At 52.7% G+C, this 21045-nt stretch overlaps 1 protein-coding gene across 1 annotated transcript in view; it reads right to left on the bottom strand.

Moving 5' to 3' along the window:
• The window catches only part of LOC123761386 (uncharacterized), a 348122-nt gene that overhangs the window by 15564 nt on the left and 311513 nt on the right, over window positions 1-21045 (bottom strand). The window contains exon 2 of the mRNA XM_045747399.2: window positions 845-1773. Coding sequence (XP_045603355.1) covers window positions 845-1771 — 927 coding nt within the window. The 5' untranslated portion in view covers window positions 1772-1773. The remainder of the gene's footprint in view (window positions 1-844; window positions 1774-21045) is intronic.

The following is a 21045-nucleotide window of genomic DNA, read 5'->3' on the forward strand; positions in this document are numbered from 1 at the left end:
ATGTGTTTCTGAATTCTGTAATAAGCAAGTTCTCAATGCCAGACGAATTATTCGGTTTTTAAGAAGGTTTTTAAAAGATTGTATAGAGCAGCTTGTAAATTAATAGAGTCGAGCAGGGTGCTGTAATTGTGGAGGGTTGCAAATGTTGCTCGGATATTTCAGAATGGAGGCAGATGACTTGCGTCAAATTATTGTCCACAATTGTTTGTACTGTTAATATCAAAAGCTCTTCATTTACGTCTTGGAAAAAAAATCGATTAATCAAGTATTCACAACATGGGCTTACTGAAGGTCGTTCGTGATCTGAGGTGTGTGTCAGTCGCTGGAAACTGTACCGGAGGGCTTTGATGCTCTCCACACATCACATTACGTATATGTAATAACTAATAATACGAATTATTACTAGTCACTTCTAAGAGATTCCGAATTATTTTAAGTATATGACAATATATAATTATTTTAACGACCCTCTTCTGTTGTGTTTAGATCTTTGAGCTGGTGATAGCAGTAAGGATGAGTACACATGAGGCGTCTGTATCATACCATCTCTCATTTTAACATTTTCAAGTTTTCTTCACTAGAAGTCTTAGATTTGTCTTAGATTTGTCTTAGATTTAAGTCTAAGACACGCCTTGTGTCTTAGATTTACTCTGCTAAAGCTGTTCCAATAATATTTCAGGAACAGCGTTGGTGTCGAGAGATTAATGTAATGCCACACACACCGCCCAACATTATGGCCGCCATAACTATTCTTGTGAGTCAAGTAAATATTAGCTTCAACTAATTTCCTTTATATATATAACGAAAAAATAATTATATAAAATCAATGAATATGGTTACTTACTTTCTTTTCTGCCTTGTCGAGGACCCTGCAGGCGAGCTCTGCCGTCTTGCCCGCCTGAACCTTCACCTTCCTCGGGAGACTCCTGTCGAATCTGGGCCCCAGTGACGTGGTCTCCACCTCCTGCAGCACCTCACCCGGGTAATCTTGCTTGCTCTCATCTGACCACTGAGAGTGGGGACCCAGAGGCTTCATGATACCGTAAGTGTCCTCACCACCAGAGTAAATGCCATCAGCCTTGACACCCCCAGTGTACACGCCGCCAGAGTTAACACGGCCAGAGTACACAACGTCGGACGGAACAGCGCCAGAGTAAACACCGAAGGTTGAATCACCGCCGGTGTAGAACATCCTGGTGTAAACCCCACCAGTGTAGAGGCCGCGGGTGGGGCCGCCACCGGTGTGCGCACCGTTGGTGCCGTCGAGCGCCCCGCCGTACACAGGCGAGTCCATGTTCTGGTGCTGATGCTTCTGGTCTAGATACTGCTGGTGTTGGGTGTGTGGGTGCTGGACGTGTTGACCTTTATAATACTGACCAGCAAAGTTCTTAGCCATAGAATTACGGCGCTGGTCTTCTTGATGCTGTGAATTCGGCTCAAAATGGTGTTTACCTTCGTAATACTGTCCCTGATGTTGGTGGTCTTGCTGGTATATTTGTCCGTTGTAGGGAAGAGCGTGCTGGTAGTCGCGGTTGTAGGTGTGCAGTTGGGGATCGAACTGTCGCTGCTGGATACTCTCAGGAGACTTGAGCACAGACTTCTCCGACCTCAAGATCTCCTCCAGGTAGGAGGGCGGGATCTCCAGGGAGGTGAGGACACTGGGGAGGCGGGAGGCGCGGGTCTCCGGGGACGGGGAGGCCGCCGCCGTGTGCTTGGGGATGTAGTCGATCTCGTCTGAGTCAGGAGCGCCCAGGTGTGCTCCCGCCGCCATATCTGCAACACAACCACACGTCACTCAACGCCTCCTCAACATAAACTGTAACTCATCAGAGAATTATTTGTCACGTCACAAGGGATGATTACCAGTTGCGACAATATATATGGTTAATGCCATTACCATATTAGCAAATGCTTAACTATTCAATACATAATAAGAACACATTACTTATTACAACACAAGTTATCGTTAATAATAGAACTATAAGACCTCGTTAATGACAACAACTCAAGCAGTGATTGGTTATTGCAGTACATGACTGTCCAGGACCCCGAGAGGGGCCAGGGAACCCTCACACAAGTGTCCAGGACCCCGAGAGGGGCCAGGGAACCCACACACAAGTGTCCAGGACCCCGAGAGGGGCCAGGGAACCCACACACAAGTGTCCAGGACCCTGAGTGGGGCCAGGGAACCCTCACACAAGTGTCCAGGACCCCGAGGGGGGTCAGGGAATCCACACACAAGTGTCCAGGACCCCGAGGGGGGCCAGGGAACCCTCACACAAGTGTCCAGGACCCTGAGTGGGGCCAGGGAACCCACACACAAGTGTCCAGGACCCCGAGAGGGGCCAGGGAACCCACACACAAGTGTCCAGGACCCCGAGAGGGGCCAGGGAACCCACACACAAGTGTCCAGGACCCTGAGTGGGGCCAGGGAACCCTCACACAAGTGTCCAGGACCCCGAGGGGGGTCAGGGAACCCACACACAAGTGTCCAGGACCCCGAGGGGGGCCAGGGAACCCTCACACAAGTGACCAGGACCCCGAGGGGGGCCAGGAACCCACACACAAGTGTCCAGGACCCCGAGGGGGGCCTGGGAACCCTCACACAAGTGTCCAGGACCCCGAGGGGGGCCTGGGAACCCACACACAAGTGTCCAGGACCCCGAGGGGGGCCAGGGAACCCTCACACAAGTGACCAGGACCCCGAGGGGGGCCAGGGAACCCACACACAAGTGTCCAGGACCCCGAGGGGGGCCTGGGAACCCACACACAAGTGTCCAGGACCCCGAGGGGAGCCTGGGAACCCACACACAAGTGTCCAGGACCCCGAGGGGAGCCTGGGAACCCACACACAAGTGTCCAGGACCCCGAGGGGGGCCTGGGAACCCACACACAAGTGTCCAGGACCCCGAGGGGGGCCTGGGAACCCACACACAAGTGTCCAGGACCCCGAGGGGGGCCTGGGAACCCACACACAAGTGTCCAGGACCCCGAGGGGGGCCTGGGAACCCACACACAAGTGTCCAGGACCCCGAGGGGGGCCTGGGAACCCACACACAAGTGTCCAGGACCCCGAGGGGGGCCTGGGAACCCACACACAAGTGTCGTGTCTCGTCCACCACCAAGATAGAACACTGGCTACAACCCCTGACTCATTAACAACATTGAGAGGAATATTAGAAATTTATTTGAAAATTCCAAATACCCACACATGGACACGGCTCCCTTAAGAACACCAACACCAGGAAGAAGAAAGAGGAAGGGGAAGGGAATTATCAGGGGAGAGGGCCAAGCCATACAGCACTTGGAAGGGGCTAGGATAAGGATTTGGGATGGGACGAGGGGTGGGAACGGGGGCCCAACCACTTGGACGGTCGGGGATTGAACGCCGACCTGCATGAAGCGAGACTGTCGCTCTACCGTCCAGTCCAAGTGGTTAGGAGAAGAAAGGAGGAGACAAAGAAGAAGAAGGATTTACGTTGCATTATGTTCCATAGCCAAATAATTTAGGAAGTGTTGGCCCAAGAAGTTTGGCGACATGTTGAGGCCAGGACCCCAGGCGTCTGGGGTCCCTCCAACACCACAACTTGTGCTCCAGGATAACCATGACTTAACAACAAGAGCCAGCAGACAAGAACTAACCACAACTTAAGAACCCAAGTGTTAGCTAAGAATTAAGGGAGACTTACAAAGCATATTCTTAGCGGTGAGAGAGGCGCGACCTGTCAACTTGACCTCACTCCACACTCCACACTCTCTCACTCACACACACTCTCTCACTCTCACACTCTCTCACTCACACTCTCTCTCACTCACACACTCTCTCACTCACACACTCTCTCACTCACACACTCTCTCACTCACACACTCTCTCACTCACACACTCTCTCACTCACACACTCTCTCACTCACACACTCTCTCACTCACACACTCTCTCACTCACACACTCTCTCACTCACACACTCTCTCACTCACACACTCTCTCACTCACACACTCTCTCACTCACACACTCTCTCACTCACACACTCTCTCACTCACACACTCTCTCACTCACACACTCTCTCACTCACACACTCTCTCACTCACACACTCTCTCACTCACACACTCTCTCACTCACACACTCTCTCACTCACACACTCTCTCACTCACACACTCTCTCACTCACACACTCTCTCACTCTCACACTCTCTCACTCACACACTCTCTCACTCACACACTCTCTCACTCACACACTCTCTCACTCACACACTCTCTCACTCACACACTCTCTCACTCACACACTCTCTCACTCACACACTCTCTCACTCACACACTCTCTCACTCACACACTCTCTCACTCACACACTCTCTCACTCACACACTCTCTCACTCACACACTCTCTCACTCACACACTCTCTCACTCACACACTCTCTCACTCACACACTCTCTCACTCACACACTCTCTCACTCACACACTCTCTCACTCACACACTCTCTCACTCACACACTCTCTCACTCACACACTCTCTCACTCACACACTCTCTCACTCACACACTCTCTCACTCACACACTCTCTCACTCACACACTCTCTCACTCACACACTCTCTCACTCACACACTCTCTCACTCACACACTCTCTCACTCACACACTCTCTCACTCACACACTCTCTCACTCACACACTCTCTCACTCACACACTCTCTCACTCACACACTCTCTCACTCACACACTCTCTCACTCACACACTCTCTCACTCACACACTCTCTCACTCACACACTCTCTCACTCACACACTCTCTCACTCACACACTCTCTCACTCACACACTCTCTCACTCTCTCACTCACACACTCTCTCACTCACACACTCTCTCACTCACACACTCTCTCACTCACACACTCTCTCACTCACACACTCTCTCACTCACACACTCTCTCACTCACACACTCTCTCACTCACACACTCTCTCACTCACACACTCTCTCACTCACACACTCTCTCACTCACACACACTCTCTCACTCACACACACTCTCTCACTCACACACACTCTCTCACTCACACACACTCTCTCACTCACACACTCTCTCTCACTCACACACTCTCTCTCACTCACACACTCTCTCTCACTCACACACACTCTCTCACTCACACACTCTCTCTCACTCACACAGAGAGAGACCCGCATGGAGGACCAGAAACATGGAGAGCTAAGCTGCTGGACGTGGCAACAAGAAACTTTCTAAGCCAGCATACCAAAGAGCCAACAAGAATGAGAGGAGAAGATGAACCAGCAATGCTTGATTTGATATTTACCCTAAATGAATGGGATATAAGGGAAGTTAAGATGGAAGCGCCCTTGGGAATGAGTGACCACAGTGTATTGAACTTTGAGTACCTGGTAGAGCTAGGACTTATCTCCCCCCAAAAAGAACTAGGAATCAAAAGGCTGGCATACCGAAAGGGGAATTATGAACAGATGAGAAGTTTCCTAAGTGAAATACCTTGGGACACAGACCTCAGAGACAAGTCTGTACAGGGTATGATGGACTATGTTACCCAAAAGTGTCAGGAGGCAGTAAACAGGTTCATCCCGGCCCAAAGGGAAAAATCCGAGAAACAACAAAAGAATCCATGGTATAATAGGGCATGTATGGAAGCGAAGAAACTGAACAAGAAGGCGTGGAGGAACTTCCGGAATAACAGAACACCAGAAAGCAGGGAGAGATACCAGAGAACCAGGAATGAGTACGTCAGGGTGAGAAGAGAAGCAGAGAAAATTTTTGAAAATGATATAGCAAACAAAGCCAAGACCGAACCAAAGCTACTCCACAGTCACATCAGAAGGAAAACAACAGTGAAAGAACAGGTATTGAAACTTAGAACAGGCGAGGACAGGTATACAGAGAATGACAGAGAGGTGTGTGAGGAACTCAACAAGAGGTTCCAGGAGGTCTTCACAATAGAACAGGGTGAGGTCACTGTGCTAGGAGAAAGGGAGGTAAACCAGGCGGCCTTGGAGGAGTTCGAAATTACGAGAGAGGAGGTCAAGAGACACCTGCTGGATCTGGATGTTAGAAAGGCGGTTGGTCCAGATGGGATCTCACCATGGGTACTGAAAGAGTGTGCAGAGGCACTTTGCTTGCCACTCTCCATAGTGTATAGTAAATCACTAGAGACGGGAGACCTACCAGAAATATGGAAGACGGCGAATGTGGTCCCAATATACAAAAAGGGCGACAGACAAGAGGCACTGAACTACAGGCCAGTGTCCTTGACTTGTATACCATGCAAGGTGATGGAGAAGATCGTGAGAAAAAACCTGGTAACACATCTGGAGAGAAGGGACTTCGTGACAAATCGCCAACATGGATTCAGGGAGGGTAAATCTTGCCTTACAGGCTTGATAGAATTCTACGATCAGGTGACACAGATTAAGCAAGACAGAGAGGGCTGGGCGGACTGCATTTTCTTGGATTGTCGGAAAGCCTTTGACACAGTACCGCATAAGAGGCTGGTACATAAGCTGGAGAGACAGGCAGGTGTAGCTGGTAAGGTGCTCCGGTGGATAAGGGAGTATCTAAGCAATAGGAAGCAGAGAGTTACGGTGAGGGGTGAGACCTCCGATTGGCGTGAAGTCACCAGTGGAGTCCCACAGGGCTCTGTACTCGGTCCTATCTTGTTTCTGATATATGTAAATGATCTCCCGGAGGGTATCGATTCATTTCTCTCAATGTTTGCGGACGATGCTAAAATTATGAGAAGGATTAAAACAGAAGAGGACTGTTTGAGGCTTCAAGAAGACCTAGACAAGCTGAAGGAATGGTCGAACAAATGGTTGTTAGAGTTTAACCCAACCAAATGTAATGTAATGAAGATAGGTGTAGGGAGCAGGAGGCCAGATACAAGGTATCATCTGGGAGAGGAAATTCTTCAGGAGTCAGAGAAGGAAAAAGACTTGGGGGTTGATATCACGCCAGACCTGTCTCCTGCAGCACATATCAAGCGGATAACATCAGCGGCATATGCCAGGCTGGCCAACATACGAACGGCATTCAGAAACTTGTGTAAAGAATCATTCAGAACTTTGTATACCACATATGTCAGGCCAATCCTGGAGTATGCAGCCCCAGCATGGAGTCCATATCTAGTCAAGGATAAGACTAAACTGGAAAAGGTTCAAAGGTTTGCCACCAGACTAGTACCCGAGCTGAGAGGTATGAGCTACGAGGAGAGACTACGGGAATTAAACCTCACTTCGCTGGAAGACAGAAGAGTTAGGGGGGACATGATCACCACATTCAAGATTCTGAAGGGGATTGATAGGGTAGATAAAGACAGTCTATTTAACACAAGGGGAACACGCACAAGGGGACACAGGTGGAAACTGAGTGCCCAAATGAGCCACAGAGATATTAGAAAGAACTTTTTTTAGTGTCAGAGTGGTTGACAAATGGAATGCATTAGGGGGTGATGTGGTGGAGGCTGACTCCATACACAGTTTCAAGTGTAGATATGACAGAGCCCGATAGGCTCAGGAATCTGTACACCTGTTGATTGACGGTTGAGAGGCGGGACCAAAGAGCCAGAGCTCAACCCCCGCAAACACAACTAGGTGAGTACAACTAGGTGAGTACAACTAGGTGAGTACAACTAGGTGAGTACAACTAGGTGAGTACAACTAGGTGAGTACAACTAGGTGAGTACAACTAGGTGAGTACAACTAGGTGAGTACACACTCTCTCACTCACACACTCTCTCACTCACACACTCTCTCACTCACACACTCTCTCACTCTCACACTCTCTCACTCTCACACACTCTCTCACTCACACACTCTCTCACTCACACACTCTCTCACTCACACACTCTCTCACTCACACACTCTCTCACTCACACACTCTCTCACTCACACACTCTCTCACTCACACACTCTCTCACTCACACACTCTCTCACTCACACACTCTCTCACTCACACACTCTCTCACTCACACACTCTCTCACTCACACACTCTCTCACTCACACACTCTCTCACTCACACACTCTCTCACTCACACACTCTCTCACTCACACACTCTCTCACTCACACACTCTCTCACTCACACACTCTCTCACTCACACACTCTCTCACTCACACACTCTCTCACTCACACACTCTCTCACTCACACACTCTCTCACTCACACACTCTCTCACTCACACACTCTCTCACTCACACACTCTCTCACTCACACACTCTCTCACTCACACACTCTCTCACTCACACACTCTCTCACTCACACACTCTCTCACTCACACACTCTCTCTCTCTCTCTCTCTCTCTCTCTCTCTCTCTCTCTCTCCATCACACTACCACTCCTCAACACTATCTGCCACATCCTATACACCTCTCCCTCCAATCCTACACCTCTCCCTTGAAGTGGTCTTAATCGTAGCCATACAATTACCCAGGGGGAGACATCTCCCGTCCACGAGGCTCACCATAGCCCGTGCTACTTGCCCCGCTCCTGTGCCAGGTAAGTTACGGGCTCACCATAGCCCGTGCTACTTGGAACTTGATCCGAGTAGCTTAATCTATAACAACAACAACTAATTACCCAGTCGAGAGGGAGAGCTGTGAGAGGGTGTTGGGAGAGAGAGTTGTGCTACACCCCAGTAATACCCACACACACTCTGGGGAGCGTGATACACCCCAGTAATACCCACACACTCTGGGGAGCGTGGTACACCCCAGTAATACCCACACACACTCTGGGGAGCGTGCTACACCCCAGTAATACCCACACACACTCTGGGGAGCGTGGTACACCCCAGTAATACCCACACACTCTGGGGAGCGTGGTACACCCCAGTAATACCCACACACACTCTGGGGAGCGTGCTACACCCCAGTAATACCCACACACTCTGGGGAGCGTGCTACACCCCAGTAATACCCACACACACTCTGGGGAGCGTGCTACACCCCAGTAATACCCACACACACTCTGGGGAGCGTGGTACACCCCAGTAATACCCACACACTCTGGGGAGCGTGGTACACCCCAGTAATACCCACACACACTCTGGGGAGCGTGCTACACCCCAGTAATACCCACACACTCTGGGGAGCGTGCTACACCCCAGTAATACCCACACACACTCTGGGGAGCGTGGTACACCCCAGTAATACCCACACACTCTGGGGAGCGTGGTACACCCCAGTAATATCCACACACACTCTGGGGAGCGTGGTACACCCCAGTAATAACCACACACTCTGGGGAGCGTGCTACACCCCAGTAATACCCACACACTCTGGGGAGCGTGCTACACCCCAGTAATACCCACACACACTCTGGGGAGCGTGGTACACCCCAGTAATACCCACACACTCTGGGGAGCGTGCTACACCCCAGTAATACCCCCACACACTCTGGGGAGCGTGGTACACCCCAGTAATACCCACACACACTCTGGGGAGCGTGGTACACCCCAGTAATACCCACACACTCTGGGGAGCGTGGTACACCCCAGTAATACCCACACACACTCTGGGGAGCGTGGTACACCCCAGTAATACCCACACACTCTGGGGAGCGTGCTACACCCCAGTAATACCCCCACACACTCTGGGGAGCGTGGTACACCCCAGTAATACCCACACACTCTGGGGAGCGTGGTACACCCCAGTAATACCCACACACACTCTGGGGAGCGTGGTACACCCCAGTAATACCCACACACTCTGGGGAGCGTGCTACACCCCAGTAATACCCCCACACACTCTGGGGAGCGTGGTACACCCCAGTAATACCCACACACTCTGGGGAGCGTGGTACACCCCAGTAATACCCACACACTCTGGGGAGCGTGCTACACCCCAGTAATACCCACACTCTGGGGAGCGTGCTACACCCCAGTAATACCCACACACACTCTGGGGAGCGTGGTACACCCCAGTAATACCCACACACACTCTGGGGAGCGTGGTACACCCCAGTAATACCCACACACTCTGGGGAGCGTGGTACACCCCAGTAATACCCACACACACTCTGGGGAGCGTGCTACACCCCAGTAATACCCACACACACTGGGGAGCGTGGTACACCCCAGTAATACCCGCACACTCTGGGGAGCGTGGTACACCCCAGTAATACCCACACACTCTGGGGAGCGTGGTACACCCCAGTAATACCCACACACTCTGGGGAGCGTGTACACCCCAGTAATACCCACACACTCTGGGGAGCGTGCTACACCCCAGTAATACCCACACACTCTAGGGAGCGTGGTACACCCCAGTAATACCCACACACACTGGGGAGCGTGGTACACCCCAGTAATACCCGCACACTCTGGGGAGCGTGGTACACCCCAGTAATACCCACACACTCTGGGGAGCGTGGTACACCCCAGTAATACCCACACACACTCTGGGGAGCGTGGTACACCCCAGTAATACCCACACACTCTGGGGAGCGTGCTACACCCCAGTAATACCCAAACACACTCTGGGGAGCGTGATACACCCCAGTAATACCCACACACTCTGGGGAGCGTGCTACACCCCCAGTAACACCCACACACTCTGGGGAGCGTGCTACACCCCCAGTAACACCCACACACTCTGGGGAGCGTGGTACACCCCAGTAATACCCACACACTCTGGGGAGTGTGGTACACCCCAGTAATACCCACACACTCTGGGGAGCGTGCTACACCCCAGTAATACCCACACACTCTGGGGAGCGTGGTACACCCCAGTAATTCCCATACACTCTGGGGAGCGTGCTACACCCCAGTAATACCCACACACTCTGGGGAGCGTGCTACACCCCCAGTAACACCCACACACTCTGGGGAGCGTGCTACACCCCCAGTAACACCCACACACTCTGGGGAGCGTGGTACACCCCAGTAATACCCACACACTCTAGGGAGCGTGGTACACCCCAGTAATACCCACACACTCTGGGGAGCGTGCTACACCCCAGTAATACCCACACACTCTGGGGAGCGTGCTACACCCCCAGTAACACCCACACACTCTGGGGAGCGTGCTACACCCCCAGTAACACCCACACACTCTGGGGAGCGTGGTACACCCCAGAAACACCCACACACTCTGGGGAGCGTGGTACACCCCAGTAATACCCACACACTCTGGGGAGCGTGGTACACCCCAGTAATACCCACACACTCTGGGGAGCGTGCTACACCCCCAGTAACACCCACACACTCTGGGGAGCGTGCTACACCCCAGTAATACCCACACACTCTGGGGAGCGTGCTACACCCCCAGTAACACCCACACACTCTGGGGAGCGTGGTACACCCCAGTAATACCCACACACTCTGGGGAGCGTGCTACACCCCAGTAATACCCACACACTCTGGGGAGCGTGCTACACCCCCAGTAACACCCACACACTCTGGGGAGCGTGCTACACCCCCAGTAACACCCACACACACTCTGGGGAGCGTGCTACACCCCAGTAATACCCACACACACTCTGGGGAGCGTGCTACACCCCCAGTAACACCAACACACTCTGGGGAGCGTGCTACACCCCCAGTAACACCAACACACTCTGGGGAGCGTGGTACACCCCCAGTAACACCCACACACTCTGGGGAGCGTGGTACACCCCAGTAATACCCACACACTCTAGGGAGCGTGGTACACCCCAGTAATACCCACACACTCTGGGGAGCGTGCTACACCCCAGTAATACCCACACACTCTGGGGAGCGTGCTACACCCCCAGTAATACCCACACACTCTGGGGAGCGTGCTACACCCCCAGTAACATCCACACACTCTGGGGAGCGTGCTACACCCCAGTAACACCCACACACTCTGGGGAGCGTGCTACACCCCCAGTAACACCCACACACTCTGGGGAGCGTGCTACACCCCCAGTAACACCAACACACTCTGGGGAGCGTGCTACACCCCCAGTAACACCAACACACTCTGGGGAGCGTGCTACACCCCCAGTAACACCCACACACTCTGGGGAGCGTGCTACACCCCCAGTAACACCCACACACTCTGGGGAGCGTGCTACACCCCCAGTAACACCCACACACACACTGGGGAGCGTGCTACACCCCCAGTAACACCAACACACACTCTGGGGAGCGTGTTACACCCCCAGTAACACCCACACACACTCTGGGGAGCGTGCTACACCCCCGTAACACCCACACACACTCTGGGGAGCGTGCTACACCCCCAGTAACACCAACACACTCTGGGGAGCGTGGTCCAATCCTGAAGTGTGACTAAACATACCGACTTCCTCAACGCACTCAACATTCTTACGATAAGAGAGAGAGAACCCCACCTCCCCAAACCTTATCAGGCAACGCCACAATAATTTCGGCTATAATCTCCCTCCATAATAAAGCAAGAAAATGCCTCTTAGGCAAATCAGGAGATTATCCGTTAATGCCTAGAACAGTGAGCTCTCCTCCAGATTGCTTACCGCAGACCAGGGGGCTTTTATGTCGACTCCTTTCACCTTGAGGCGTCGGTAGAGACACTTACATCTGTCTGTGCCTCGCTGGCTCCTCAACCCAGCGAGCATGCCAAGCGTAAAAGGTAAATTCAGAGAATATTTCCCCCCCCCCCACACTCTAAATGTTAGGTCTGGGCATACAAGATATGCCCAGATGTAATATCAGGTGTTGGGAGTCTACTCCTGAGCAAGTGGAAGAAGTGTTTGGAGGTTACAGTGGAGTGTTCTGCTTGATATATTGTGTGTTGCTCCCTCACAGCCCCAGGACAAGGGGTCCCAGGGGACAAGGGGTCCCCTAGGGGGACAAGGGGTCCCCAGGGGGACAAGAGGGGCCCCCAGGGGGGACAAGGGGTCCCCCCTGGGGGGACAAAGGGTTCCAGGGGGTACAAGGGACCCCAGGGGGACAAGGGGTCCCAGGGGGTCCCCCAGGGGGGGACAAGGAGTCCCAGGGGGACAAGGGGGCCCCCCAGGGGTACAAGGGCCCCCCAGAGGACAAGGGCCCCTTCAACCACTGTGACAATAGTATAGTATAGTTCGATTTCAATTCAATTTGGGAGCTCCTCACTCACTCTTGTTCAAGTTTTGAAGTTGCTTGTCGGCAAGAATATTGAGCAAGGAGATATATGGTGTAAGAGTGAATGAGAGAAACATATACCAAAATTTCGCTTGGATAATTCTATTGCCACTAAAAACAAGCAATACACGGTGTGTTTCCTGGCGGAGTGTTTCGGAAGAATAGAATTCTCTTGAAATCCTCTTAAGGCGATCGCGCTCTCCTCACACGGACGCTCTTCATGGGATCACATCCCTCAATAAGTCTTTAATGGGATGAGATTCCTTTTGAATGTTTTGCAGGCTCACAAATCCCCGGTTATCAAGGAGCATATACAAGTTCCCGCCCCGAGCAGCCTGTCTGTGTATCTTCCTCTATTTCCCTTAACTTTACCCCAAGGAGGAGGAGAATAAGAAAAAAAAAACAAGAATTTCTCCAGGCTTGCTGTAATCTTTCTGAAGAGTTTGCTGGCGAGGGCGTTGATGAGGTAAGTTCCAACAATTTTTGTTCGGGTTTTCCTTACGGAAGCTCTGGGGTCCAGTGCCTACTTTCTCTCAAAGTTTTAAACATTTTCTCCATTCTCTTGCGATTCTAATTCCCTCATTTATTTTTTTATGGCAGCCTAACCGAACCTGTTCGGCCATCGGCTACAAATTATCATTCGGTTCGGTTTTATTTTCCAGAAGTTTTCAGTGGTGCCCAAACGCCTCCACCTTGAGGGGCGCCCATGAGCCCACACCTCCTCCCAGTGCCAGAGATAAACATTAATATTTATTATAAAATGTTCTTATGTTATATTTTATTATTCTTAATTTACCAGTTACGTACACAACCCATGCTGCAGGCCGCCCACACGTACACAACCCATGCTGCAGGCCGCCCACAGGTACACAACCCATGCTGCAGGCCGCCCACAGGTACACAACCCATGCTGCAGGCCGCCCACACGTACACAACCCATGCTGCAGGCCCCACACACGTACACAACCCATGCTGCAGGCCGCCCACAGGTACACAACCCATGCTGCATTCCGCCCACACGTACACAACCCATGCTGCAGGCCGCCCACAGGTACACAACCCATGCTGCAGGCCGCCCACAGGTACACAACCCATGCTGCAGGCCGCCCACAGGTACACAACCCATGCTGCAGGCCGCCCACACGTACACAACCCATGCTGCAGGCCGCCCACACGTACACAACCCATGCTGCAGACCGCCCACACACGTACACAACCCATGCTGCAGGCCGCCCACACGTACACAACCCATGCTGCAGACCGCCCACACGTACACAACCCATGCTGCAGACCGCCCACACGTACACAACCCATGCTGCAGGCCGCCCACACGTACACAACCCATGCTGCAGACCGCCCACACACGTACACAACCCATGCTGCAGGCCGCCCACACACGTACACAACCCATGCTGCAGGCCGCCCACACGTACACAACCCATGCTGCAGGCCGCCCACACGTACACAACCCATGCTGCAGGCCGCCCACACACGTACACAACCCATGCTGCAGGCCGCCCACACGTACACAACCCATGCTGCAGGCCGCCCACACGTACACAACCCATGCTGCAGGCCGCCCACACGTACACAACCCATGCTGCAGGCCGCCCACACGTACACAACCCATGCTGCAGGCCGCCCACACGTACACAACCCATGCTGCAGGCCGCCCACACGTACACAACCCATGCTGCAGGCCGCCCACACGTACACAACCCATGCTGCAGGCTGCCCACACACGTACACAACCCATGCTGCAGGCCGCCCACACATACACAACCCATGCTACAGGCCGCCCACACACGTACACAACCCATGCTGCAGGCCGCCCACACACGTACACAACCCATGCTGCAGGCCGCCCACACACGTACACAACCCATGCTGCAGGCCGCCCACACACATACACAACCCATGCTGCAGCCGCCCACACACGTACACAACCCATGCTGCAGGCCGCCCACACACGTACACAACCCATGCTGCAGGCCGCCCACACATACACAACCCATGCTACAGGCCGCCCACACACGTACACAACCCATGCTGCAGGCCGCCCACACACGTACACAACCCATGCTGCAGGCCGCCCACACGTACACAACCCATGCTGCAGGCCGCCCACACAAGTACACAACCCATGCTGCAGGCCGCCCACACACGTACACAACCCATGCTGCAGGCCGCCCACACACGTACACAACCCATGCTGCAGGCCGCCCACACACGTACACAACCCATGCTGCAGGCCGCCCACACACACGTACACAACCCATGCTGCGAGCCGCCCACACGAACACAACCCATGCTGCAGGCCGCCCACACGAACACAACCCATGCTGCAGGCCGCCCACACACACGTACACAACCCATGCTGCAGATCGCCCACACACGTACACAACCCATGCTGTAGACCGACCCACACACGTACACAACCCATGCTGCAGGCCGCCCCACACACGTACACAACCCATGCTGCAGACCGCCCACACGTACACAACCCGTGCTGTAGGCCGCCCACACGTACACAACCTATGCTGCAGATCGCTCACACACGTACACAACCCACGCTGCAGGCCGCCCACACACGTACACAACCCATGCTGCAGGCCTCCCACACACGTACACAACCCATGCTGCAGGCCTCCCACACACGTACACAACCCATGCTGCAGATCGCCCACACACGTACACAACCCATGTTGTAGACCGACCCACACACGTACACAACCCATGCTGCAGGCCGCCCACACACGTACACAACCCATGCTGCAGGCCTCCCACACACGTACACAACCCATGTTGCAGGCCGCCCCACACACGTACACAACCCATGCTGTAGGCCGCCCATACACGTACACAACCCATGCTGCAGATCGCCCACACACATACACAACCCATGCTGCAGGCCGCCCCACACACGTACAAAACCCATGCTGCAGGCCCCACACACGTACACAACCCATGCTGCAGGCCGCCCACACACGTACACAACCCATGCTGCAGGCCGCCCACACACGTACACAACCCATGCTGTAGGCCGCCCACACACGTACGCAACCCATGCTGTAGGCCGCCCCCCACACACGTACACAACCCATGCTACAGGCCGCCCACACACGTACACAACCCATGCTGTAGGCCGCCCCCCCCACACACGTACACAACCCATGCTGCAGGCCGCCCACACACGTACACAACCCATGCTGCAGGCCTCCCACACACGTACACAACCCATGCTGCAGGCCGCCCACACGTACACAACCCATGCTGCAGGCCGCCCACACACGTACACAACCCATGCTGCAGGCCGCCCACACACGTACACAACCCATGCTGCAGGCCGCCCCACACACGTACACAACCCATGCTGCAGGCCGCCCACACACGTACACAACCTATGCTGCAGATCGCTCACACACGTACACAACGCATGCTGCAGGCCGCCCACACACGTACACAACCCATGCTGCAGGCCTCCCACACACGTACACAACCCATGCTGCAGGCCTCCCACACACGTACACAACCCATGCTGCAGATCGCCCACACACGTACACAACCCATGCTGTAGACCGACCCACACACGTACACAACCCATGCTGCAGGCCGCCCACACACGTACACAACCCATGCTGCAGGCCTCCCACACACGTACACAACCCATGCTGCAGGCCGCCCCACACACGTACACAACCCATGTTGTAGGCCGCCCACACACGTACACAACCCATGCTGCAGATCGCCCACACATACACAACCCATGCTGCAGGCCGCCCCACACACGTATAAAACCCATGCTGCAGGCCGCCCACACACGTACACAACCCATGCTGCAGGCCGCCCACACACGTACACAACCCATGCTGTAGGCCGCCCACACACGTACGCAACCCATGCTGTAGGCCGCCCCCCACACACGTACACAACCCATGCTACAGGCCGCCCACACACGTACACAACCCATGCTGTAGGCCGCCCACACACGTACACAACCCATGCTGTAGGCCGCCCACACACGTACACAACCCATGCTGTAGGCCGCCCACACACGTACACAACCCATGCTGCAGGCCGCCCACACACGTACACAACCCATGCTGCAGGCCTCCCACACACGTACACAACCCATGCTGCAGGCCGCCCCACACACGTACACAACCCATGTTGTAGGCCGCCCACACACGTACACAACCCATGCTGTAGGCCGCCCACACACGTACACAACCCATGCTGCAGATCGCCCACACACATACACAACCCATGCTGCAGATCGCCCACACACATACACAACCCATGCTGCAGGCCGCCCCACACACGTACAAAACCCATGCTGCAGGCCCCACACACGTACACAACCCATGCTGCAGGCCGCCCACACACGTACACAACCCACGCTGCAGGCCGCCCACACACGTACACAACCCATGCTGTAGGCCGCCCACACACGTACGCAACCCATGCTGTAGGCCGCCCCCCACACACGTACACAACCCATGCTACAGGCCGCCCACACACGTACACAACCCATGCTGTAGGCCGCCCACACACGTACACAACCCATGCTGTAGGCCGCCCACACACGTACACAACCCATGCTGTAGGCCGCCCCCCACACACGTACACAACCCATGCTGCAGGCCGCCCACACACGTACACAACCCATGCTGTAGGCCGCCCACACACGTACACAACCCATGCTGCAGGCCGCCCACACACGTACACAACCCATGCTGTAGGCCGCCCACACACGTACACAACCCATGCTGCAGGCCGCCCACACACGTACACAACCCATGCTGCAGGCCGCCCACACACGTACACAACCCATGCTGCAGGCCGCCCACACGTACACAACCCATGCTGCAGGCCGCCCACATGAACAACAACAGACACAATGCTGTTGTATAGGGTGGACTAAAAACAATATTATTCCGAGAAGAGACAAAGACAGGTGTGTGACCTACCACAGAGACTACCACACCCCCCAACTACACAGAGACTACCACACCCCCCAACTATACAGAGACATCCACACCCCCCAACTACACAGAGACATCCACACCCCCCAACTACACAGAGACATCCACACCCCCCAACTACACAGAGACATCCACACCCCCCAACTACACAGAGACATCCACACCCCCCAACTACACAGAGACTACCACACTCCCCAACTACACAGAGACATCCACACCCCCAACTACACAGAGACTACCACACCCCCCAACTACACAGAGACATCCACACCCCCCAACTACACAGAGACATCCACATCCCCCAACTACACAGAGACATCCACGCTCCCCAACTACACAGAGACATCCACACTCCCTAACTACACAGAGACATCCACGCCCCCCAACTACACAGAGACATCCACACCCCCCAACTACACAGAGACATCCACACCCCCCAACTACACAGAGACATCCACGCCCCCCAACTACACAGAGACATCCACACCCCCCAACTACACAGAGACATCCACACCCCCCAACTTCACAGAGACATCCACCCCCCCCAACTACACAGAGACATCCACGCCCCCCAACTACACAGAGACATCCACACCCCCCAACTACACAGAGACATCCACGCCCCCCAACTACACAGAGACTACCACACTCCCCAACTACACAGAGACATCCACACTCCCCAACTACACAGAGACATCCACACTCCCCAACTACACAGAGACTACCACACTCCCCAACTACACAGAGACATCCACACTCCCCAACTACACAGAGACATCCACACTCCCAAACTACACAGAGACATCCACACTCCCCAACTACACAGAGACATCCACACTCCCCAACTACACAGAGACTACCACACTCCCCAACAACACAGAGACTACAACACTCCCCAACTACACAGAGACATCCACACTCCCCAACTACACAGAGACTACCACACTTCCCAACTACACAGAGACATCCACACCCCCCAACTACACAGAGACATCCACACTCCCCAACTACACAGAGACTACCACACTCCCCAACTACACAGAGACATCCACACTCCCCAGTATCACTACCTAAACTGGACAAACCATTGCCACAACAACACACCCTGGGTCAGGGTAGAGAGGAGGGAGAACTACCAAAACCTTCCAGAAGTGACACACAATATGGACAATCATTCATATTTGCAAACATTCAGGGTTTAAAGCCAAAGTCAAGAAATAAAGTTAAGTTCATAAATGGCCTCCTATTAGAGTCAAACTCAATATTTGGGACATTCACGGAAACTCATACAAAAGATTACATGGATGGTGAAATCTGGATTCCAAATTATTATTTATATAGATGTGATAGAAAAACTAGGTCAAATGGAGGAGCAGGTCTGTATATTAAAGAGAACCTGGTATGCACAGAACTACTAAACTCAACTAATGATGTGGTAGAGGTACTTGGAATTAAGGTAGAGAAACTAAACCTAATTATTATTCTAATATATAAACCGCCAGATACAACGGTTGAGAAATTCACAGAGCAGATGCACAAAATAGAGAACATACTTGACAACCTAGCAAACCCAGCTCCAACAATTATCTTCCTTGAAGATTTCAATTTACCAAGTCTAAGATGGAGAACGGCAAACACAAATATCATAGCAGGGAATGACCCGGGAAATAACCAACCACAGGTCAGAGAACTTTTGAGATTCTGTGACAAATTCTCGCTCAATCAACAGATTACAGAACCAACTAGGAACGAAAACACACTAGACTTGTTATTCACAAACTATGATGAACTAATCAGAGACATTACAATCTCAGATACTTCATACTCAGACCATAAGCTCATTGAAGTGCGAACTAGCATAAATAATTGTAGTAGGTTTAAGAGACCCAACAAGCGAGATGGAGTATTCAATCAATTCAATTTCCACAATAAGAGGATCGACTGGGAAAAAATAAATGTAGACCTTGCAACTATTCAATGGGAGACGGTCTTAAGCGACAAAACTCCCACACAGGGAATAGCTCAACTGACAGCTGAAGCTTACAAGGTCTGCTTGAAGCACGTACCTGTGAGGAGGGGCAGAAAGAGGACCACTCTAGAAAGAGAACGCAGACGACTGTACAGGAGAAGGAAAAAAAATAACGGAAATGCTTCGGCAGACACAACTATCACAAGCAAGGAAAATAAACCTAAGCAGGGAGATCGAAGAAATAGAACAAACGTTGAAGCGATCATATGAGTCTGAGGAAATGGAATTGGAACAGAAAACTATACAAGAGATAAAGAAAAATCCTAAATATTTTTTCACATACGCAAAATCAAAATAAAAAACCTCGACCAGTATTGGACTGTTAATTACAACTGAAGGTACGTACATAGAGGACAACAAAGAAATTAGTGAAATTCTAAGAAGCCAGTATGAGGCTATGTTTAGCACACCAATAAACAACATGAAAGTTGATGACCCAGACAGCTTCTTTATGAATGACATTCAAGCTGCAGATAATATAACGGATATTACCACAAACTCGGAAGACTTTGAAAGAGAAATTGACAATATGCCTATGCACTCAGCTCCTGGGCCTGACTCATGGAATTCAATATTCATAAAGAAATGTAAAGTACCAGTAGCGCGAGCACTCAGCGTAATATGGAGAAAGAGCCTGGATACAGGGGAGATACCAGCAGCACTTAAATCTGCAGATATAGCTTCGTTGCACTGGGGGGAGTAAAGCCTTGGCAAAAAATTATAGGCCAATTGCACTAACATCACACATAATGAAAGTGTTTGAAAGAGTGTTTAGAAATAAAATTTCTAGTTTTATGGAAATCAATGAATTGCACAACCCAGGACAACATGGATTTAGAGCGGGAAGATCCTGTCTGTTACAGTTACTCAACCACTTTGACAAAATCACAGAAGCTCTAGAAGAAAAGGAAAATGCAGATGTATACACAGACTTTGCAAAGGCGTTCGACAAATGTGACCATG

The sequence above is a fragment of the Procambarus clarkii genome, chromosome 7 (assembly GCF_040958095.1).
Source record: "Procambarus clarkii isolate CNS0578487 chromosome 7, FALCON_Pclarkii_2.0, whole genome shotgun sequence".
Classification (NCBI taxonomy): domain Eukaryota; kingdom Metazoa; phylum Arthropoda; class Malacostraca; order Decapoda; family Cambaridae; genus Procambarus; species Procambarus clarkii.